Source organism: Megascapheus bottae, chromosome 2 (genome assembly GCF_031878675.1).
Source record: "Megascapheus bottae isolate mThoBot1 chromosome 2, mThoBot2.hap1, whole genome shotgun sequence".
Lineage (NCBI taxonomy): Eukaryota > Metazoa > Chordata > Mammalia > Rodentia > Geomyidae > Megascapheus > Megascapheus bottae.
This window is the reverse complement of record NC_143510.1, coordinates 93122638-93146521: the sequence shown is the minus strand read 5'-3', so window position 1 is coordinate 93146521 and position 23884 is coordinate 93122638. Positions and strand designations below refer to the sequence as shown.

Below are 23884 nucleotides of genomic sequence, written 5' to 3'. Positions count from 1 at the left end.
ACAGTGCCCAGGCCCTGAGTTCAAACTCCAGGACTAGGAGGTGAGGGGGGGGAAGCTGTCCTAGACCCACGAGGTCTAGTGATCAACAGTGTGCTTGGGCTGCAGAGCAGACAAACATGTTCTGTCGTAGTGGCCTTGTCTGCAACCTTTTTGGTTCATCTGGGAAGAGTTTAAGATCTGGCTTCCATGTTAGGTTCTGGTGGTTCACAGCTTTAATCATAACTACACAGAAATCTGATATTTGACAATCACAGTTTGAAGCCAACCCAGGCAGGAAAGTCTGTGAGACTCCAACTTACCAGCAAAAACGAAGGGAAAAAAAAAAAAAGCCAGACATGGTGGCTCATGCTATAATCCTAGCTACTCAGAAGGCTGAGATCTCAGGACTGAGATTCAAAGCCAGCCCTAAAGTCCATGAAACTCTTATGTCCAATTAACCACTAGAAAACTGGAAGTGGTGCTGTGGCTCAAGGGGTAGGGCAGTGGCTTTGAGCTGACGAGACAGTGCCTAGGGCCAGAGTTCAAGCCCCACAACCGAACACACACACACACACACACACACACACACACACAAAGCCAGAAGCCCCTTTCGATTAGAAAGGCCTGGTCCTTCTGTGTGGTTGCTGTAATGATTTCCTTCCTTTTATTTTCTCACTTCTCTTTCTGGAACTCTTGTTACTCAGGGTCCTGGACTTCCTGGGCAGGTCTTCCCACTTCCTTTTCTTTCTTTTCTTTGTTTCTTTTTTTTTTTGAGGGGGGGCGACAGGTCATGGGGCTTGAACTCTGGGCCTGGGCGCTGTCCCTGAGCTCCTCAGCTCAAGGCAACCACCCTACCCCTAGAGCCATAGCACCACTTCCGGTTTTCTAGTGGTTAATTGGAGGTAAGAGTCTCATGGTCTTTAGTGCCCTGAGCTGGCTTTGAACCGTGGTCCTCAGATCTCAGCCTCCTGAGGCGTGAGCCACAGTACCCTGCTCCACTTCCTCTTCTTTTTGTGTGTTTTACCTGCTTTTCCCTCCACTTTCCTCGTGCGATCTACCATGGACTGGTCTGTACATTCTCTTAACATCCCTCTGGTGAAGTCTCACCTCAGTGTGATGGCTTTGGGATGCTGGACGGTTGGCACATGGTCATAAAGGCAAAGCCCTTGAGAATGGGGTTGAAGCCAGGTGCTGGAGGGAGGCTCCACGAGACTGTCCTCTCCAATTACCTTCCAGGAAAACCAGATGGAGCGCTGTGCCTCAGAGTGGAGCGTGCTGGCACGAGTGAAAACGCTCGGGGTCAATGCCCAGACCGTGAGTTCAAGCCAAGGCCCCCCAAGAAGAGGCGGCAGCGGAGCCGGCCCTCCCCTACACCGCGTGAAGACACGGAGAAGCTCCTGCCAGACTGACGGGCGGACGCAAATGTCGGTTCTGCCTCCCTTCCGTGGCCACGACCACGGCGGCCGCGGGAGGACGACGCCTGCGCCTCGCCGTGTGGCCTGTCCACAGCGGGCCTCCGCTCTCGCGCCCTGCCCAGCCCGCCACTGCCGCACCCACAGACGGCGGCGGCCTCCCTGCTGAGTCAGGAAGGATGCGGGGCCGGGAGCGGGGCCTGGCGGCACAGGGCTTGCCTCGAGTCCTCCGAAGCGGTGCCGAGGCTCAGGTGGGCGCTGGCCCTGCGGGGCCGCGCCGGTGCGCAGGCCCCGAGCTCCAGCCCGGGACTGGCCACAAAGAAAGAAGGCGAGGAAGGGAGGCGAGTGCGGCCGACCTCCAAGCTCCTTCGCATTCCAGGCACAGAGCAGGGGTGACAGCTGCATTACTGGCCCCGTGGAGGGCTGGAGATGGCGGCGGCGTCGGGGGAGCCCGGCCCGCGCCGGAGCAGCCCCGGCTGGGCGGAACCCGCGACGGCGGAACCTTTCTCCCCGCCCCGGGGCGCCGGAAGCCCGGACGGAGACCGCGGAGGACCGCGCCGCGCCGCGCAGCCGCAGTCGGGCCTCGGTCGCCACGGTGACGAGCCCGGGCCGCGTCTGGCCATGCGCGCGCGCCTGGCGTGGGGAGCGAAGGCCCTGGGCCGGGGCCCGGGCCGGGCGGCGGGCGCCCGCGCGGCCTCGAGCTTCCAGGCGCCCCCGCCGGGCGCGGCGGACGTGGCGGGGCTCCTCCGGGAGGCGGCGGGGGACGGGGCGCGGGCGGCGCGGCGGCCGCCGGCGCAGTGCTCGGTGCTGCTGTTCCCCGGGCAGGGCAGCCAGGCGGTGGGCATGGGCCGGGGCCTGCTCGGCTACCCTCGCGTCCGCGAGCTCTACGAGGCCGCCCGCCGCGTGCTGGGCTACGACCTGCTGGAGCTGAGCCTGCGCGGCCCGCTGGAGGACCTGGACCGCACCGTGCACTGCCAGCCGGCCATCTTCGTGGCCTCGCTGGCCGCCGTCGAGAAACTCCACCACCTGAAGCCCAAGGTGAGGCCTGCGGCCGCGGGGCCAGCCCGGGGCCCCCGCCTGCCAGTCCCGGCTGCGTTGCAAACGGCCAGGCGCCACTGGCACGCACCTGTCATCCCAGGGTCCGAGGATCCCGGTGCAGAGCCAGCCCCGGGTCAAGGCTGCGAGACTCTCATCTCCAGTTAGCTGTTCACAAAGCCTGAAGTGGAGCCATGGTTCGAGTGGTAGAGCGCTAGCCACCGGCATAAACGCTTAGGGAGGGCCGGGAGTGTGGCCTAGTGGTTAAAGTGCTTGCCTAGCATGCACGAAGACTGGGGTTCGATTCCTCGGTACCACATACATAGAAAAAAGCCGGAAGTGGTGCTGAGGCTCAAGAGCTAGAGCTCTAGCCTTGAGAAAGTCCAAGGACAGTGCTCAGGCCCTGAGTCCAAGCCAGGGATTGGCAAAAACAAAACAACAACAACAAAAAAGCTTAGGGAAAGCAAACAAGCCCTGAGTCCAAGCCCCAGGATACACCACACACCCACACACACTACATTGTTGGGTTAAAGACTAGGTTTCCTAGACTAGTTCAGTAATATGTGTTAATATGTGTGTGCCAGTACTGGGGCACTCAGGGCCTGGGCCCCGCCCTTGAGCTTTTTCACTCAAGACTGACACTCTACTCCTTGAGCCACAGCTCCACTCCCTGCTTTTTACTGTTAATTGGAGTTAAGAGTCACATGGACTCTTCTGATCTTATGCCCAATGCAGGAAGAATTGTGACTGTAACGTTTACACACTGCTCAGCACAGAGCAGGATAAGCACTGGCCAGGGACATTTCTCAGGGCCAGACTCTGGTTGTCACAGCTTCCTCTGTGTCTCTTCTAGTTGGGGCATCAGCCAGTGGACCTTGGTTTGCAGTGATGCTGAACAGCTTGCCAGCTTGCAGGCCAGCCCTGGACCTGAGATCCCCCAGATAAGTTGGCTTCATGTGTGGATCTGTCACCACAGGTCATTGAGAACTGCGTTGCTGCCGCTGGATTCAGTGTGGGGGAATTTGCAGCCCTTGTGTTTGCTGGAGCCATGGAATTTTCTGAAGGTAGGGTGGTGTTTGTTTGTTTTAGAAGTGTGGTCTTGGTGGCTCACTGGGAACAGGGACTCTTCCAGCAATGAGAATGGACCCAGTAGGGTCGCGGGAAAGGGTGTGACATTGGATCTCAGGGGCTAGATTGTACCATGATACCCGTGAAGCCTGGAGGAGCCAATAGGAATTTCCATTCTCTCGTGTAATGGGCTGAAATCTGCTTGCTTACCTGTCTCCCCAACCAGCCTGTGCCTTCTGCTATTCAACCTCCGCATGACTAAAACACTTGGTAAGTGTTCACTAACTGAAAAATAATGATCTAGCTGGGTGTTGGTTGGACCAGCACAAAAAGAAAAAAAAAATGTGTGTGTGTATATGTGCGTTTTTTATGGGTGGGGGTGTCATGGAGCTTGAACTCAGGGCCTACATTCTGTCCTTGAGCTTTTTTTTTTTTTTTTTTTTTTTGGCTAGTCCTGGTGCTTGAGCTCAGGCCTGAGCACTGTTTTTGGGCTTTCTGAAGACTAAAACTCTACCATTTGAGCCACAACACCACTTCCAGCTTTTTTTTTTTCTTCTCTCTCTCTTTTTTTTTTTTTTTTTTTTTGGTGGGTCATGGGGCTTGAATTCAGCCTGGCCACTGTCCCTGAGCTCTTCAACTCATGGCTACCACCCTACCCCTGGCCTGGGTGTTGTCCCTGAGCTGTTCAGCTCTAGGCTCCTGTCCTACCCTTGAGCCAAGCCCCACTTCCAGTTTTCTAAAGGTTAATTGGTCCTTTTGTGCCTGGCTGGCTTTGAACCTTGATCCTCAGATCTCAGCCTCCTGAGTAACTTCCAGCTTTTTTCTATGTATGTGGTACGAAGAATTGGACCCGGTCTTCATGCATACTAGGCAAACACTCGACACTAGGCCAAACTCCCGGCCCTGACCTTGAACTTTTATACTCAAGGCTAGTACTCTGCTACTTTAAACTACAGCTCCACTTCCAGTTTTCTGGTTTAATTGTAGATAACTCTCCCAGACTTTCCTGCCCATGTAGGCTTGAAATCACAGTCCTCCTCCAATCTCAGCCTCCTGAGTGGCTAGGACTATAGGTGTGAGTTACCGGTGCCTGGCTCAGTAATCAAATGTTTTAACCTTAGCCAGGTGCTAGTGACCCACGCCTGTAATCCTAGCTACTGAGATCTGAGGATTGGGGTTCACAACCAGCCCAGGTAAACAAATCTGTGAAACTCTGGGTTGGAGATGTGGCTCCAGTGGTAGAGCACCAGTTGGGAGCAAGTAAGCAAAGCAACGGGGTGGGGAGAGGCTCGTGGATGGCAGAATGTTCTTTGTAGCAGCTTCCCTGCTCTGCCGCTCACACATTAGGAGTCTTCAGTTGTTCAGTGCAGAGCCCCACCAGACCCTTTCCTGGAGCAGTCTCTCCATAGACACCAGGTGGCCTTCTGGAAGGACTGGACGCATCTGGCCTAACAGAAGTACCCGCATCAGGCCCTGCTTTCTGGGAGTGACAGCCCCGTGTGGTTGATGTGGAGGGCAAGACCGGGGTGCTGATAGTGTCTGCAGCTCAGGGTGGAGTGTCTCCTGCCTCTGACTTTGCCACACACTTCTCACTGGCTAGGCCTGTATGCAGTGAAGGTCCGCGCCGAGGCCATGCAGGAAGCTTCGGAAGCGGTCCCCAGCGGGATGCTGTCCGTCCTCGGCCAGCCTCAGTCCAAGTTCACCTTCGCCTGTCTGGAAGCCCGAGAACACTGCAAGTCTTTGGGCATAAAGGATCCCGTGTGTGAGGTGTCCAACTTCCTCTCTCCTGACTTCAGGGTGATTTCCGGGCACCTACAGGTTAGTGGCCTCCTAGACCAGTCTGCTGGTGGAAGGGGACACCCTGCCAGCTGTGCTTCAAGAATAGTGCCCAAGGGCTGGGAGTGTGGCCAAATGGTAGAGTGCTGCCTAGTGTGCACAGAGACCCAGGTTCCATCTTTGGTACCACATACACAGGAAAAGCCAGAAGTGGTGCTGTGGTTCAAGTGGTAGAGTGCTAGCCTTGGAAAAAACTCAATGACAGTGCCTAGGCCCTGAGTTCAAGTCCCAGGACTGGCTGAAATAAAAAGAAGTGTGCCTACCTAGCAAGCATGAGGTCTACTTCAAACTCTAACACTGCCACACACAAAAAGAAAAAGAGGATACTACTTCCTGAATGAAGATCTTTGCAGATTCTCTTGTTTTCAGAACAGCAGCTGTGGCCTGTCAGGTCAGGTGATCCCTGGTGGGGGCCAGGCCTGCAGGTGGGAGGGTTCTTCTCTGGAGAAGTTGCAGGGGCTGCCGGCTCAAGAGTTCTGGGGAGTGGCACTGGGTTTTTCTTCTGATTTGCCTTGAAGATTATGGAAGGATAGGCAGGCTTGGCTCAGCACTCGAGCGGTGAACCTGAAGTAATTGTGGGCTGCACTCTTTAAGTTTTTTGTGTGTGGGGGGGGGCAGTCATGTGACTTGAACTCCGGGCCTGGGCCTGGGCTCTGTCCCTGAATTCTTCAGCTCAAAGCTACCACCCTATTCCATGAGCCACAGAACCACTTCTAGTTTTCTGGTGGTTAATTGGAGATAAGAGGCTCATGGACTTTAGTGCCCAGACTGGCTTTGAACTACGATCCTCAGATCTCAGCCTCCTGAGTAGCCACTACGCCTGGCTTACACCGTAAGTCTTTTTTTTTTTAAGTATAATTTATTATGTATTTATTTACTGCCAATCCTGGGCTTGAGCTCAGGGCCTGAGCACTGGCCTTGGACTTTCTCAAGGCTAGAGCTCTACCACTTGAGCCTCAGCACCACTTCTGGCTTTTTTTCTATGTATGTGGGGTACTGAGGAATCTAACCCGATCTTCATGCATGCTAGGCACTTTATCCACTAAGCCAAACTCCTGGCCCCACTGTAAGTCTTTTTAAAAAATGCTTTAGGGCCGGGAGTTTGGCCTAGTGGTAAAAGTGCTTGCCTAGTATGCATGAAGACCCGGGTTCAATTCTTCAATACCATATATATAGAAAAAAAACAGAAATAGTGCTGTGGCTCAAGTGGCAGAGCTTTAGCTTTGAGAAAGCCCAAGGACAATGCTCAGGCCCTGAGTTCAAGGCACAGGGCTGGCAAAAACACAAATGTTTTAAGCCAGCTTGATAACAACAGGGGCAACAGGATTCTAATTGGAGCCATATGTACTTGATAGGTGACTGTCAAAGGTCGTCAAGCACCTAACCTCGTCCCAGCCTCTCTGTGGAGTGGCTGATGTCCTAACTCATTCTGAGATGAGGAAGAAGTGGTTTGGACAGGAACGGCCGTGAGCCAGGACAGACCACATGTGCACATGCAAAGTGCCCGGGGCCGGGACAGGCTGCGTGTCCATGGTATCCACGTGTCCACGGGTGTCCACGTGAACAGGTTCTCATGCCTACTGTGGTCACCCGTGGAGCATGTGAATGGTCAGCTTCCTGGAAGACAGCAGGGACACTGCAGCCAGATTCAGTGGGACGAGAACCTAAATTAAAGGCGAGGGCATGGCTCAGGGGCAGAGCCCCAAGTCCAAACCCTAGGACCACCAACAAAAAACACGAGCTGTGTGTAGATACATCATCATGTTCTGAGCACAGGAGGGGCACAGGGCCAGCGTGTGTGTGTGTGTGTGTGTGTGTGTGTGTGTGTGTAGATACATCATCATGTTCTGAGCACAGGAGGGGCACAGGGCCAGCGTGTGTGTGTGTGTGTGTGTGTGTGTGTGTGTGTGTGTGTGTGTGTGTAGCTACATCATCATGTTCTGAGCACAGGAGGGGCACAGGGCCAGCGGCGGCTCACCACCAGTGCAGGCTTGTGTCTGCACTCTGGGTGTGGTGGGCGTGGCTGAGTGTTCTTCCCTTGACAGTGCCCGCCCTAAGCCGTCCCCCTCCCCCCAGGCTCTGCAGTTTCTCCAGAAGAACTCCTCTAAGTTCCACTTCCGGCGCGCCCGGATGCTGCCAGTGAGCGGCGCCTTCCACACTCGCCTCATGGAGCCCGCGGTGGCGCCCCTGACCCATGTTCTGAAGACCATTGACATGAAGAAGCCACTGGTGCCCGTGTACTCCAACGTTAGTGGGAACCGCTACGGGCACCCAAAGCACATCCAGAAGCTGCTGGGCCAGCAGGTGGTGTCCCCCGTGAAGTGGGAGCAGACCATGCACAACATTTACCAGAGGAGAAAGGGGGTCACATTCCCCAGCACGTTCGAGGTGGGCCCCGGGACACAGCTCGGGAGCATCCTGAGGAGCTGCAACCTGCAGGCCTGGAGGTCCTACAGCCACGTGGATGTGATGGAGGGCAGCCAGGACCCAGAGCCCGGCGCCACCGAGCCTGGCACTTCAGAGGCCCTGCAGTGACCCTACCTTCAGGCTGAGCGAGAAGCAGGGCTGTGGGGGACAGAGCAGTTTAATGGCCAGGTGACCTGCCTCCCACCCCCCATGACATCCAGGCCCTGCCCCAGGTCTCCCTGTGCATGCCGGGGGCATGCTGCACCAGAGGGATTCCACTGCCCCACAGCCGGCAGGCCGCCTGGGTCCAGGGCTCTGCCCTGCATCTAAAGGCCGGGTGTGGTGGCCTATCATCCTAGCTACTCAGGAGGCTGAGATCTGAGGATCGTGGTTCAAAGCCAACCTGGGCAGAAAAGTCCCTGCAAGATTCTTACCTCCAGTGAACTACCAAGAATCTGGAAATGGAGCTGTGGCTTAAAGAGGTAAAGTGCTAGCCTTGATCACAAATGCTCAGGGACCATGTCCAGGCCCTGAGTTCAAGCCCCACAATCTATAAAAATAAAAAATATAAATATAAAAGGTGTTAGGTCCTAGTGATGTCAGCAGCCACCTTGCTACCCCCTGGCTTGGGAGATGGCAGGAGTTTCTGGTTCCTTACACATCCAAAAAGTACTCCTCTACCTCTCCAGGCCTGCTGTGTACCCCAGAGCATGTGCACGCCTGGGCAGAGGACACCGGGGCTCCTGGCCCCAGGCAGCTCCAGGCTCCCCTTGGAGAATGCTTTCCTGGTCATCCACGGGCACCATCCGTGCACACTGGGCACCTGTGGCCAGGCACGGCACTGGCCTCCCTCGGAGCCCAGCCCTGCTCAGCCTCACTCCGTACACTGGTGACTTAGGAGCCAATCTCAGCTGCCATCTCCAGTGACAGTGGGAGACCCTGGGGATGGATCTGCATCTGGCTTACCATTGCTGTTACCATGAGAGGCACTGACAAGTCCTGCACCAGAGGGCTGGCCTCAGGTGGACCCACGTGTCCTGGTGTGGGTCTGTCCAGCTCACAGACAACTGTTGTGTCACTGAGACCCCAGGGGCAGCTGAGTCACTGCAGATTCCAGCACAGGGACGTCCTGGAGGACAATCCCAAACCTAAGCCAGCCCGGCACCAGGAGAATGGGGGGGGGAGCTCCCAAGACTCAGGCCGACAGGACTTTTCAACCTCCTCCCAGGAGGCAGGTGTCCCCAGTCCCTGCAGGGAGAGCCTTGGGTTGCAAGGTGGTTCCACCCCGCCTCCCAGTGGAAGCCCTGGCCGTGTCCCATAGGACGGAAGGAAGCTGTAGGGTTCACCAACCCAGGATGGACAGACAGCGTCATCTGTGCCAGGAGGGCTAATGCTCCCCCTTGGGAGAGGTAACTGAAAGGGTGGGCTGGAGGTGTGGCTCAAGCAGCAGAGCGCCAGCCCAACACGCAAGAGGCTGAGAGCTCAGATCTGGGTCAGGAAAAAAGACCAGCTTGGCACTAGTGGCCCACACGTGTAATTCTAGTTATTCAGGAGAGCTAGGATCATGGTTTGAAGCCAGCTAGCGCAGGAAAGCCCATGAGACTCATCTCCAGTAGATTACCAAAAGGCTGGAGGTGGAGCTGTGGCTCGAGTGGTACTGCACTAGCCTTGAACAACCAGACAGACCGAAGCCCCAAGTACAAGCCAAAAAAAATGAGCTGGAAGGGAGGGTGGAGGGGGCATGGGGCAGTGGAGGGGACACGTGTGGTGTCGTGCTGTCTGGCCCGACCTAGTTTTGCTTTTTCTGGATAGAGTGGAACCAAGTGCCCTTCCGTTCAGGAGGTGAGCCCCGTGCTCCTGTCCACAGCGATGGGGCAACAGGACTTGAGGCACTGGCAGGGCAGGAAGAGAGTTCGGTAGGGCAAGGCCCCCGGTGTGGGGCAGCCATGTCCAGAGCCTGAGGAGGGCTGTCCTGAGTCCTGCTTCACATTCTGTCTGCTGGGCACGGAGGCTGAGATCTGAGGATGGCGGTTCAAAGCCAGCCTAGGCACTAAAAGTCTGTGAGACTCTTACCTCCAGTTAACCACCAGAAAACTGGAAGTGGTGCTGTGGTAGGGGTAGGGCGGTAGACTGAGCTGAAGAGCTCAGGGACAGCGCCCAGGCCCAGAATTCAAGTCACACGACCAACAAAAACCAAAACTGTCCCAGCCCACCATCCCCTCTGCCTGCATCGCAGACCCGAGAGCACGGGAGACAGACTGGAAACACAGTTTATTGAAATCTCCCTTAGAAATCTAGTCCAGTAGACTTTCTGCTGGGCACAGGGTGTGACCTGCACTTTCCCCAGGCGCACAGCACCTGTCACGGAGGACAGCACCTCCAGTGATGGGTCAGGAGAGTGGCCCAGCCAGCCTGTGGGAGGGGCTGCCAGCCAGTGACGCCCCAGAGGTAAAATGAATTCATTTATCTTAAAAAAAAAAAATAGGAAATCTCAGCAGTGGCCCAGCACTATGCTGAGATTAAATATTTTAAAAAGTGAGGCCAGGAGTTTGGCCTAGTGGTTAAAGTGCTTGCCTAGCATGCATGAAGACCCGGGTTCGATTCCTCGGTACCACATACATAGAAAAAAGCCGGAAGTGGTGCTGAGGCTCAAGTGGTAGAGCTCTAGCCTTGAGAAAGTCCAAGGACAGTGCTCAGGCCCTGAGCTCAAGCCCAGGACTGGCAAAAAAAAAAAAAAAGTGATTATCAGAAAACATCACGTTGGAAAGAATAAAAGGAGGCGGAGCCGGCCACCTCCTGGCGCAGTGACCTTGGTGGCCAGGGGGCGGGGACCAGCCTCGCCCCGCCCGCCTCACTGGAGCATCAGGCACAGGGCTCCTCGGAGCAGCAGGGCCAGCAGCACTGTGGGCAGCCCCTGCCTGCAGGCCTGGTCAGGGGACACCTGCGGACCAAGAGCAGGGGCGGAGGCTCAGGCGCTAGGGTGGGGACTGGGAGAGCCTGGAGGAGAGCCGGGGAGGTGCCCTTGTCTGACCAGAGGAGCAGAAGGGCTGAGGGCCCCTCAGCTGTATGCTCACTCTCCACCCAGACTCCCACTCCCAGAGCCACCAGCACTGGACAGACAGGGACACAGGTGACACAGAGGATAGGGAAGGGTGGGACTTACCCAGAGGCGGGGGATAGGGAGTGTCCAGGCCCGGATATGGTCCCTCAGGTGGCTGACCCCGCAGACGACGCGTCCCAGCACTCCCCTGAGGCCCATCTGGCTGTAGACCAGAGCCATGCTGCAAGGCGTGGAGGGGCAAGGCTGTTACTGTGGGAGCAGGTGCCAGGCTGTCTTCCCTCGCCGACCCTCCCCACACTGCCTCCGCCCAGAGCTGTCACCACAGGAGATCTGGGTCCTAAATGCATTCTGGTCTGGTCCTGGCCAGTTCCGCACTCACCAGCGCCCTGCACAACCACAACCACCCCTATCCCAGTACCACCCATCCATATCCAGTTGCTGTTCATGCTAGCCCCCTAGAGAAGTTAGCTGGGCACAGCCCCCAGGGCAGAGGCTGGAATGCCCTCCAACTTCGCTGTCAAGGCCCTTTGGAGAGATGCCATCAGCACATGAGGAAGAACAGGGAGGCCTGGACCTACTGCCAAGGCCAGGGCAGAATGTCAGGGGCCCCTCCTCCCCAGGCAGAGAAGCTCTGGCAGGCAGGGCATGGATGGTCACCTGCGTAAGGCCATTCCTGGCAGCTGGGCCAGGCGAGGACTTCGAAGACGCTGGTCCATTTCATCCCCAATGCACACCAGCCACAGGGCCACGCGGCTACTGTGGGGAGGACACAGGGAGGTCAGGGGGCCTCAGTCCCCAGGCTGGAGAGGACACAGGGAGGTCAGGGGGCCATGGTCCCGAGGCTAGGGAGACCCACAGAGCCAGGGGCATTGAGATCATGGGGCTAGCAGCAAGTCTGCCTCTTCTGTCCACTGGGGACTGGGCACAGGCCAGTTCCTTGCAGGGCAGGCTGCAGGCTAGCAGGCACTGTGTCAGGAGCCTGGCCTCTCGTCAATGCCTGGCACCAAGCTAACCACAGCCCCAGAGGAACTGGGTGTCTGAGAGCCCCTGGGGCGTGTCTCGGTGAGAGTCGGACATTGGAAGCTTGGGGTTGCTCTGGGGCCCCTCCAGTGCTGAGGCTGGATCTCACTCTACAGTCCTCTAGAGAGGGGGCTCTGAAACCTGTCCCCTGGTCCTCCATTCTTAGAGGATCCTGTCCACCTGGCTTGGCCCTGTCCCAAGGGGCCTAGGGTTTGCTTACTCAAATCCCCCGCAGAGGGGCTCCAGCCCAGCCTGTCCCGCGTTGCTTGTTCTGCTGGGGGGAGAGGGCTGCCCAGCAGGCAGGTGGGGGTCAGGCCTGGGGGCTCAGGAAGGCACTGCCCCTAGGCTCTCCCTCCACAGCCAGAAATGGAGCAGAGGAGGAGAGGACACAGCACCAAGCACCAATCATCCCTGCACGGAGGACCTCAGTGACAACAGACCCCCAAAGCAGAAAGGAAATGTCCAGACCCCTGCTGTGAGCTGGGGACAGAAGACCCAGCCATACACAGCGGGTCTGGCTCCTCTCTTCCAACTGTGGGTGTGTGTGGGGAGCAGGGAGGCAGAGCAGCTGGAGTCCTCCACATGCAAGGGGGCAGCAGCGCCCCCTGCTGGGAGGTCTTGAGGTTGGGAAGGCCCAAGGCCGCATGCTTGGGCATGGCAGCGACACCTGCAGATGGTCCCTACTTCACCCAGAGGCCTGGCCAGTGGCCTTCGGGCCCTACCTGCCCTCGAGGCAGTCCATGGGGTCCCAGACCTCTTCCCCCACAGGCTCAGTGATCGGGAGGAGCCCCGCTGCCGGCCGAGGTCCGGGCATCTGCTCGTACAGGAGAGTCTTGATGAAGAGTTCCCTGGTGACACACCTGGCCTCCGACATCTGCTCTGGGGGAGAGAGGCAGAGTGTAACGGGACCTAGGCAATGGGGGCAGGGGCTCCAAACACAAGGTCCCACAACATGTATTTGGGCACGTTGAGTCTTTGGAGTTGACGGGGGATTGGGAGGCCTCAGAAGCAGCCTCAGGACAAGTCATTCAGCCTTCCTCCGGCCTCCATCTCCTGCCTTGGCTCCTCCTGCGACCATAGAGATACACACAGCTCCTCTTCCCAGAACAGCAACAAGAACTCACGCCTGCCATCCCAGCCATCAGGAGGCTGAGATCTGAGGACGGGGGTCCAAAGCCAGCCCAGGCAGAAAGGTCTGTGAGACTCATCTATCTCCAGGTGTGGGACTGCCAAGCACCAGTGACTCACCTCTTTATTCCTAGCTACTGAGGAAGCCTAGATAAGAGGATCAGAGTTCAAAGACAACTCGTGCAGGGCAGTTTATGAGACCCTTATCTCCAATTAACAAGCAAAAAGCTGGAACTGGATCTGTGGCTCAAGTGGTAGAGCACCGTGCACGTGTGTGCAGTGACTAGAAATGTAAGGACAAGGCATGCGCAGTAGGAACTGGGACCCCAGGTGTGTGGGGATTGACTCCCGGGCCATGTGAGCCACGCGCTCCCCTCTGGTGGTGACATCATGGACAGGGCGGAGGGCTGGGGTAGGGGTGAGGGGATGGGGTGTGTGGCTCTAGGCTTGGAGACAAATAGAGACAGCATTGTTCTACCCAGAATTAGAGCAGGGAAGTGTGTGAAATTTCTCTTCACAAAGAGGTGGCTGCTTCATTTTCCCAAGAGAAAGGGGGGCTTCCCATCTGTTCCCCACCCAGGCCCAGCGCCCCCCACCCACCCCCCTCAGGACCTGCGTAAACACAGCCCCCCATAGCCACAAAGGACCCAGGCGGGCACCGACACTGGCACCTGTCAGGCAACACCTTGGCCTGCGGGCAGAACCCGAGCTCAGTGCAGTTGGAGAGGGGAGGGGCCGCCACCTGCCCAGCACACCTGCAGGCAAAGCTTTCCCAGCTTTCCCCACAGAGATACTGGCCCTGAACTGGAAGGCCAAGGCACCCTGTCCAGGGCACAGCTAGTGGGGCTCCACCCCACTGAAGGCTGGACACACCCCCTTCACCCAGGCGCTGCCCCTCTGCAGAGCGCGTGGGGTGGAGCCTGCTTCATGGTGCTCCCAAACTGGCCACCTGTCACCAGGGCTCACCCAGTCCTGCCCTACGAGGCCTGAGCTTTGCGGGTAAACGCCATCTCATGTGTGTGGCTCCCCACCAGAACTCCTGGAGGGCCCTGCTGCCTCCTGCCCAATTCTGGGTCCTTTTCCAGCCACACCCAGATACGCACGCTTCCTTTAACTCAGTTGAATGTGCCAGGCCTCTGGGCACTGTCCAGGCACACAGCAGACTGCTCATCCCTGCTGCCGCCAAGAACTCAGCCCAGCTGGCATCACCGGCTGTGACCCTCGCTCCTCAGGAGGCTGAGACTGAGGACTGCAGTTTAAAGCCAGCCCTGGCAGGAAACTCCCTGGAAGGTCTTAAACCAGTAAAATCACGCCCAGGGGTAGGGTGTTGCCTTGAGCTGAAGAGCTCAGGGACAGTGCCCAGGCTCAGAGTTCAAGCCCCATGACCCAGGCCCCCCTCCAAAAAAAAAAGGAAAAACGGAGGGCTGGGAGTTTGGCCTAATAGTAGAGTGCTTGCCTAGCAGGCACAAAGACGTGGGTTCAATTCCTCGGTACCACATTCATAGGGAAAAAAAACTGTAAACGGTGCTGTGGCTCAAGTAGTACAGCTCTAGCCTTGAAAAAGCCCAAAGACAGCTCAGGCCCTGAGTTCAAGCCCCAGGACTGGCACAAAAAAAAGGTAGAAATTCAAATTCCTGAGTCTGTGGCTGAGCCCGGGCACAGGCAGAGCTGCCCCTCAGGTGACCAGAGACTCCCATTACTGCTCAGCTTCAGGCTGTGTGACTCACACAGGCTGCCTGCTCTGAGCCCTGTGCTCCAGGAGGCAGTATTCCTTTGCCTTTGCATCCCCCAGGCCAAAACTCTCCAAGAAGGGCATTTGCCCCATTACCCAGGCTTCAGGAGGCTATGCCACCAAGCCACCACCAACAATATCAAATACTCTCACCTAGCAATGCAGCTTGATAGGCGAAAAGAACATGAGGAAGACAGCCGTCACTGAAGACAGCCCGTCATGCAAATCACTGCGCAGACAATTCAGTAGCTGGGGGCCGGACCTCCAAAGCAGGAGGCGGTGCTGGAAGCCCGGGGTGGGGTGGGGATACTGTGCCCCCCCACACCCCCTGTGTAAAAACCACCAGCTATCACAAAAGGCCCTGTGCAGCCTTACCCAGTCAAGCCCACGGGTTGACAGGGGTGCATTCAGCCCCAGGCAGCAGAGATAGGGTTGGTGACGGGCCCGCCCGGCCTCTCAGTTGTCTGGGCCCCCGTGTATGTGCTCCCCACCTGCAGCTCCCCCTTGCTTTGAACCCCCACTCAAATGTGGGTACAGAGGCCTCTACCTCTCATTGCATTTCGCTGACTGAGTGCTTGGGTTTGGTTTGGGGAGTGGTGCCTCCCCACGGTACCAGCTACCCTAACCCTCAAATCCACAAAGACCCCACCACAATACATGACATCATGGGGGAGGAGCAGGTGAGGGAGGGCAGTGCCCACCTCCCTCTGTGTCAGGGCTCCTCCCAGCATTCCATGGGATAACACAGCTCCACATTCAAAACATGCCTGCTAGTCCCTAGTGGTTCCAGCCTATAACCCCAGCTACTCCAGAGGCTGAGATGTGAGGACTGAGGGTCAAAACCAGCCAGGGAAGGAAAGCTCTTGAGACTCTTCAATTAACCAGTAAAAAGCCACAAGTAGAGGTATGGTTCAAGTGGTACAGCGCTAGCCTTGAGCAGGGGGCAGGGGAAGTCTAAAGGACACCACCAAGGTCCTGGGTTCCAGCCTCAGGACCAGCACATGCGGGCGCATACAGGCATGCACACATGCATACTCACATGCTTGTGCCCCGGCACATGCGCTCACACACACACACACACACATACACACACACACACACAGGCTTACAGGCCCCACTCCAGGGCCCCTCCCTGGTGCCCGCCCGGGCCTGACTCCTTGGCATCGTGTGCTTGCATCAGATTGGGGGTTTCTCCATCTCCAGAAAAACAGGTTTGCTGGGCAGGTTAGCTGCCCGCGGGTGTTTTGTATTGTCACATCCTAATATTGACACTAGGCAAATCAGCTGCCCTCTCTGTTCCTGCCAGTGCCCTGCCACCTTGCCTGCCCTCTCCTGCTCAGCCCTCAGGCCAATGAGGAACTCAGGAGCACTTCAGCCAGGCCGGCCCCCAGCAGGACAACGGGATGGGGAGGGAGCAGCAGGCCTGTCCAGGTCAGACCACTGCTGGTTTCCTGGTGGCCGCCAGCCACGGAGCCTCAGCCCTCAGCACTTCCTTCCAACTGTTGGATTGTTCTGAGCAGGGAGGAAAAAACAGACTCTCTCCGGATCCCCAAGTCTGCTACAGGCAAAGCCAGAAACCACTGGGGGTGGCTGCGGGTTCCTCTACTATGCTCTTCTCTGGTTTGTTTGTAGCTCAGTGAATACAACACATTTTCCTATAGCACCTCCTAAGCAGCTAGGATACGACGATTATCACGTGGTGATCCCTCCCCACCTTTCCTTTTTATTTTTTGGTACCAATCCTGGGTCTTGAACTCAGAACCTAGGTGCTATTCCTGAATCTTTTTGCTCAAGGTAGTGCTCTACACCACAGCTCCACTTCAGCTTTTTGGTGGTTAAATGAAGAAAAATGTCTTATGGGCTTTCCTGCCCTGGCTAGCTTCCACCCATGACCTCACATCTGTCTCCTGAGTACCCTGGATTGCAGGCATGAGTTCCCAGTGCCCAGCTTCCCCCCACTTCCTTCAATAGTCATTTCAGAGCCTGGTGTGGTGGCTCACGCCTGTGATCCTAGCTACTCAGGAGGCTGAGATCTGAGGATCACGGTTCAAAGCCAGCCCAGGCACTAAGAAGTCCATGAAAATCTTTTTTTTTTTTTTTTTTTTGCCAGTCCTGGGCTTGAGCTCAGGGCCTGAGCACTGTCCTTGGACTTTCTCAAGGCTAGAGCTCTACCACTTGAGCCTCAGCACCACTTCCGACTTTTTTCTATGTATGTGGTACCGAGGAATCGAACCCGGGTCCTCATGCATGCTAGGCAAGCACCTTAACCACTAGGCCAAACTCCCGGCCCCGTCCATTAGAATCTTATCTCCAATTAACCACCAGAAAACTGGAAGTGGCGCTGTGGCTCAAGGAGTAGGGTGGTAGCCTTGAGCTGAAGAGCTCAGGGACAGCGCCCAGGCTGTTCAAGCTCCACCACCCATTAAAAAAAAAAAAAAGCTAAAACTTGAGCCGGGAGTGGGGCCTAGTGTTAGCATGTTTGCCTAGAATGCTGGAAGCCCTAGGTTCGATTCCTCCGTACCACATACATAGAAAAAGCCAGAAGTGGTGCTGAGGCTCAAGTGGTAGAGCTCTAGCCTTGAGAAAACCCAAGGACAGTGCTCAGGCCTTGAGTCTAAGCCCCAAACAAGCACAAACAAAACAAAACAAAACAAGACAAGACAAAAAAAAAAGCTAAGAGTTAGCACCGAGGTCCTGAGTTCAAGTGCTGGTACTAACACACACAAACCCTAAAATTAGAGGCTGGTGACAGAGTACCTGCTGAGCCAGCACAAAAAAACTAACATTGAAAAAACAAAAGAAAACCCAACATTAGCAAAGCTACAGAGAAGCTGCAGCGAGTCAGAATCGGCTCCGTGATGAGAAGATGAAGGTGCGGTGTGCACATGGCTGTGTGTGTTCACGTGAAGGGGCTCTAAGACTGACATGAGAGGACTTCATCAGGAGAGTCCAGGTGGGACACGCCGGCAGGCAGGACATTCTATGTTCCTTGTCACAGGGCATTGGTGATGGCTCCCGTGGGCCCTTCCTGAACTCCAAGCCTACATACACCTCTTTTCTTAGTAACTTTGGCCTCTCGGGATATTGTGTTATTAACAGCCGAAAACGAGCCAAGACCCAGCAGCACTCGGGAGGCTGAAGCAAGAGGACAGCTGAGTTTAAGAGGCTGTCCTGGACTCCACAGCCAGACCCTGGCTCTAAAAGGAAAGAAGGAAAGAAAGAGGGAGGAAAGAAGAGAAAACAGACGGCCCAGATGGGAGTCCCAGTCCTGGAAGGGGAGCGGGGCCCTGGCGCACACACGCTCAGCAAAGCGCCCCGGGATCCAGGCGTCCAGACGCTCTGAAAAGCACTTAGAAAACAGCACCCCTCCTCACCAGGAGCCACCCTCTGAGCACCTACCCCAGAGGCACGCCCAAATGAAGTGGACAGAAGGGAAAGCCACGGCCAGCCGGGCGCACCCGGGCCAGCCAGGGACGCATCTCACCGGACCATGGCAGGGAACGCTTCCCAACCCGCTGGGAGGGGGCTGCGGGGCTGGCGAGGCCTCGGGGAGGGCGGGTCCGGGCGCCGACCCGGGGACAGGGGCTGACCCCGAGGACAGGCGCTGAGCCGGGGACAGGTGATGACCCGGGGACAGGGGCTGACCCCGAGGACAGGCGCTGAGCCGGGGACAGGTGATGACCCGGGGACAGGGGCTGACCCCGAGGACAGGCGCTGAGCCGGAGACAGGCGATGACCAGGAGACAGGTGCCGAGCCGGGGACAGGTGATGACCCGGGGACAGGCGATGACCCGGGGACAGGGGCAGAGCCGGGGACAGGGGCCGACCCCGGGGACGGGGCAGGAGCCCGGCGCCATTTTCCTCGGGCGCGGACGCTCCGTGGTCACCGATCCAGACCAGAGCCGGGTCGGGGCGCGCCGGGAGCCCGGACCTCCGCGCTGGGGAGCCGGGGTCCGGCCAGGAGGGGGTGGCCCGCCGGGGACGCGTGGCGGCCTGGGGGGCGCGGACACGGGTCCCCAACTTCCCCCCGACGCCCGGCCAGGATCGCGCGGGCGCCCGCTTACCTCCAGGCAGCGCCGGGCGGGCGGAGTGCGGCGGCCGGCGGGGCGGTGCGGGCCGCGGGGCGGCCGGGACCTGATAGGTGACCCCGCCCCGCCCGGTCCCGCCCCGGCCCCGCCCAGCTCGGACGCGGAGCCCCGGCCGCCCGGTCCCTGCCCCGCCCCTTCTCCGCCCCGGCCCCACCCAGCTCGGACGCGGAGCCCCGGCCGCCCGGTTCCCGCCCCGCCCGGCCCGGAGGGCGCAGAGCCCGCGCTCGAGCTCCCGGAGCACAGCCGGCGGCCGCCCTCCCCGGGAGCCCGCCGAGCGCCGCGGTCCCCCGCTTGGGGCCGCCCTCCCGCCCCCGCGGGCTCAGGAAGGTCGGGTTTGCTAAGCCAGAGCCGGGACTCTCCCGCCAGAACCGAGTCCCAGCTCCCCCGGGCGCTGGCAAGCCCAGCATATGGCTGACGTCCCGGGTCGGGTCGCACGGTCCGTCGTCGGTGCCATCCCCAGCACATCTGGCAGGGGAGGGGGCTCCGGGAAGGGGAGCCACGAGACTCTGTCTCCAGGGCCAGAAAGGCCTGTGCGTGCACAACCAAGTGCTTTTCAGTGGTCATTCAACAAGCATTACCAGAAGGGATGCAGGAAGGAGACCAGGGTGGGGATAGATAGGGCACAGAAGGGGCAGGGTGGGTAAAAATATTTACTTTGAAGGAGTTCCAGATGATCAGATGGAAAAGGAGGAAAATGGAGGCCAGGAACGGGGGGGGGGGGGGGGGGGGGGGCACGCCTTGGAGTCTCAGCTACCTGAGAGGCAGAAGCAGAAGAATTGCTTGTACCCAGTGGTTCACCCAAGCCTGGACACCATGGGAGACTCAGGGAAAGGAGGGGAGGGAAGGAGGAAGGAAAGGAGAGGGAGACAAACCAGCTGAGTAAAGGCTGGCTCAGATTGAGCCTCCCAACCACACACAAACGACAGTATTACAGAATAATATGGGTGGGGTGGCTATGTGCCCCCAGCCCAGGGCTCCACGACCCCCAGAAGCCTCACAGGGAATCCCGTGGGCTGGAGTACTCCGACTCCCCAGTCTTTACAACAGGTCCACATGCCCTCCCCTCCAGCCCGTGCCCTGTCCGCAAACCTGGACTCGGTGTCTTGACCTCTGCAGAGATCTGCTGGGCTGTCCTCGCTGTGGAGCCAGCCCTGGTGTGACCACATTCCCTGTGCATGTCCCCTTTCTTCCTGGGGTCAGCTCCAGTGGCCTCCAGGCCCTCAGCAGACCCCTCCCTGTTGTGATCAGGGCCTATTTCTGTTTCCATAAGACTTTTTTCATTTTATGTGCCAGAACTGGAACTCAAACTCAGGGACTTCAGCTTTTTGGCTCAAGGCTGGTCTACTCCTTGAGCCACAGCTCCACAAGTGTCTTGTTGGTGGTTCATTGCAATGAGCGTTTCATGAACTTTTCTGCACAAGCTAGCTCTGAGCTGCCATCCTCAGATCAGGCTCGGAAGCAGCTAGGATTACAGGTGTGAGCCTCGAGGGCCTGGCTTCAGCTAGCCCTTTTTGACAGGCCCAGCCTCTCAGCCTTTCTGGAAAAAGCTCTCTAGTATCTCTGAGAAGCCTAGACTCTCCATAGGGTCTGACAGTGCAGGAGCCACACAGCTCTGCCCTGCCTCTGCCAGGCAGCCTGGTCTGGACTCTGAATCCAGTGCCCACCAGTCTGTGTGAATCTCAAAGCCAACCTTTTATTTTGTACCAGCACTGGGGCTCGAACCTAGGTTCTCATGCTCTCGCTTGTCTTTCTTGCTCTCAGCTGCAGCTTTACCACTTAAGTCACACCTCCAGTTCCAGGCAAACCTTACTGTTAGAAGTAAGAAAACTGGGACTGAGCTGGGCGCTGGTGGCTACAAACTTGCTGCTCTGGAGACAGATCTAAGAATCAAGTTTCAACGTTAGCCCAAGCAGGAAATCCCTGAGACTCTTACCTCAGATTAACCACCAAAAAGCCTGAAGTGGAGGCTTGGCCTAAGTGGTAGAGCGCAAGCATGTGCACCAAGAGCATGAGCCCATGGGAAATTTCTAGAGGTGAGATGTATTGCAGCCCAGGGTATACACGTATGTAAACATCCACTGACCTGAAAACTTTTGGGGGGGTGTAAATTAAAATTTAATACTAACATCGAATAAAACACAATGGAACAGTCATCGTCTCGAAATAGCCAAGACAGGATTTTAAGCAAGGTGCAGATTTATAGTTCCCAGGGGGACCTTGTCAGCTCCTGATGCTCGAGGAGAAGTCCCTGGTGGCAACTATATTATAACTGAAACCAGCCCTAACGCATTGCACAGTAGATGACCACTGGGCTACTTGGCAGAAACATGGCAATTCAAAGCAGACACACGCCTGGCCAGAACCAGAAGGAGGGAAGGACTGAAATAACCTAATCTGACGGCTGTCAGGAGAATAGAGAGCAGGCCTCTGCGCTGTCACACAATTCCAGGAATCCCAGCTCTATGCTATCCGCAGCTGCAGCATCCCAGAGACCCTGGCGCTGCACATCCCATGCCAGCAGTGGCCGCTGCTTCCCCTGCCAGGACCACACTGAAGGTCCCAGGTCATCGCTCTAATCAGGTCTGGCAGGAGACACCAGGCCAGTGGAGTGGAGGGCAGGAAGGAGCCTCAGTCCTGGGGATTGTCCTTCAGTGTCCATAAATAACAGCCCTTTGACAGCCCACCTTATCAGGCTGATAACAAACTCTCCCAGAACAATAACAGAGGCTCAGGTGGCTCAAAGTTGGCTCCCACCCTGGCTCTCCGGGATGGTGGCCAGGGCTGTCCACACTCCTCTGTGGCCAGCCATGCTGGGAAGGCCCCTTTGGCCAGGCTTCCCGCTCTCTCAGCTCCAAGAAGGCTGGGCTGGTGACCAGATTGGCTTTCGTGCAGCCACCACAATGGATTCTCTACAGAGACCCTACCACAAAGAGTGAATTACCTTTCTTTCTTGCTTGCTTGCTTGCTTGCTTGCTTTCTGCCAGTCCTGGGGCTTGAACTCAGGGCCTGAGCACTCTTCTTGGGCATTCTCAAGGCTAGCACTCTACCACTTGAGCCCACGGCACTACTTTTGGCTCTTTCTGTGTATGTGATACCAAGGAATCGGACCCAGGGCTTCATGCATGGTAGGTAAGCACTCTACCACCATACCACACTCCTGGCCCTGAATTACCTTTCTACCCCGCTCCCAACCTTATTATGATGGAAGCTTTGTTGTTCCCATGTACAGGGGAGGAAACTGAGGACAGGTGGTGAAGACGCTCCTTGGGTGATCCTATGGCATCTGGCTGGCCCTCTTTTGCTGCCCTTGCAGGTAAGGAGGATTCCTTAGGTAAGGAGCAGGATGGTGGGGCAGAGCTACACCTGGCCCAGCCTAGAAAGGATAGCAAGAAGGGAAACTTAGGTATAAAAGAATGAATGGAGCAGCCAGTGGCAGGCAAAAGGGCCCAGAAACTGGTGGCATCCTGGGGCTTCTGTTTGATACATGTGAGTGCTTTCTGCATTTACTGCCTGCTGGCCCCCCTCCCTGGCTCCCTCGTAGAGCAGGCACTCAGTGTTTTCAGAGCGCAGTCCCGAGGGACCAGCCCCAGCACCCGTCATGGCACCTTTACGCTTGGTCAAAGTTCATGGCACTCTGGTGCCCCTTCTCCGTCTGAGATTACGACCCTAGAAGTTAGAGCTTCAGAGGAACTTCCCAGGACCTTATAGCTGCAGAGCAGGCAGTTTGACTTCATATTAGTGCCAGTCCCACTAGAGGGAGCTAAAAGCAAATGGTGGGGGACTGAGCCCTGGTGGGTGTAATAAGCTGGCAGGCTTGGCTGCCAAATTGTTTTTGTTTTTGTAAAAATGCTTAACCTGCTCGACCACCTGCGTGTGGTTTCATCCTTGTGGTTATTGACTGTGGGCATCTAAAGGTGACATCATACAGTGATGACCACCTGCGTGTGGTTTACCTTTAAAAGCTCAGCCCCACTGAAGGCTGAGACTGCTATCAGACCAAAGGTGAGAGCAGCCACCGCGTGGCTGTTAAACTGACTCCTAGCTCGGTTCGCTGAGTGCTGGTGACTCTTTGGCTGGGGGTGCAAGACCTCCCAAAATGGCTGGGATAGTACAGTGGGGAGAGTTTAGGAAGCAAGGGATACCAAGTACAGAACTTAACCTAGAAAGCCACCACTCGTTCCTCCAGAGGACCAGGGAGGCAGGGATGGGAATGATCTGGTGATCTAGATTCAAATCCAGGGGCTGCCTCTTACCAGGCACCGATTGTCCACCTGTCTCTGTGCTGAGATGGCAGGCAGAGAGCCCCATGCTTGGTTGTCAGGTCTTGCTTTTGCAGTGCTAAGCGAGGCTCAACGCCCAGGATCTTGTTGATGGCAGGCAAGATCCTTACCTTATGCTGTAATCGCCCAACATGGGAGATGGAGGTAGAAAGATCTCAGCACAAAGCGGGCACCGGGCAACATGCATGGGATCCTATTGGAAAGGTAACTAAAGTGAAAGGGCTGAGAGGTGTGGCTCAAGTGGTAGAGGGTCAGCCTAGCCAGCACTGTAACCACAGAAGAAAAGTAAATGTTTTTCTGATAATATTTGAGGATTTGAGTCAGGATTACCCAAGCTGGCTGCAAACTCCTGAGCTCAACTGATCATTCTGTGTCGTCTTCTAGATGACAGGGTGTCATCACCACGCTCACTTACTGCCATTAATTTGCATTGTGGATTAAACACGGGGCCTCACATGTAGTGGAGAACACTTTACCCTCGAACTCCTATTTGTTATTGCACAAACAGGGAGAAGGAAGGAAAAGAGGGAGGGAGGGCAGGCAGAGAAGGGAGGGAAAGATGAAGAAAAGAAGTTGAGAAGGGGGCTGGGAGCTTGGCCTACTGGTCGAGTGCTTGCCTAGCATGCACGAGGACCCCGGTTTGATTCCTTGGTACCACATGCTTACAAAAGCCAGGAGTGGTGCTGAGGCTCAGCTGGTAGAGCTCTGGCCTTGGCTCAGGCTGAGTTCAGTCCCCAGGCCCGGCAAGAACAGAACAAAGACACCCCCACCCTCTGTGCTTAAGGTCATAGAGGCTAGGAGGAGACTACATGGAACGAGCTTCACCTTGTATGGTTGTG

At 56.8% G+C, this 23884-nt stretch overlaps 2 protein-coding genes across 3 annotated transcripts; one reads left to right on the top strand and one right to left on the bottom strand.

Moving 5' to 3' along the window:
• Positions 1-1997: 1997 nt before the first annotated feature.
• On the top strand, positions 1998-8315 carry Mcat (malonyl-CoA-acyl carrier protein transacylase). The gene is made up of 4 exons (XM_090328860.1): positions 1998-2429; positions 3403-3490; positions 5095-5312; positions 7407-8315. The coding sequence occupies exons 1-4, from the start codon at positions 2013-2015 to the stop codon at positions 7863-7865; spliced, it is 1182 nt and encodes a 393-aa protein (XP_090184986.1). The 5' UTR covers positions 1998-2012; the 3' UTR covers positions 7866-8315.
• A 2152-nt stretch (positions 8316-10467) lies between these two features.
• Bik (BCL2 interacting killer) lies at positions 10468-18754 on the bottom strand. 2 transcript variants are annotated; one of them, XM_090358286.1, is made up of 5 exons: positions 18742-18754; positions 12540-12696; positions 11455-11553; positions 10900-11017; positions 10468-10677 (listed from the first exon to the last, which is right to left on the bottom strand). In XM_090358286.1, exons 2-5 carry the CDS (start codon positions 12689-12691, stop codon positions 10588-10590), a joined length of 459 nt encoding a protein of 152 aa, XP_090214412.1. In that variant the 5' UTR covers positions 12692-12696; positions 18742-18754; the 3' UTR covers positions 10468-10587. The 2 variants fall into 2 exon arrangements, with proteins under 2 accessions (XP_090214412.1, XP_090214422.1); XM_090358296.1 differs by lacking the exon at positions 18742-18754 and having other exon boundaries at positions 12540-12837.
• Between the last annotated feature and the right edge of the window lie 5130 nt (positions 18755-23884).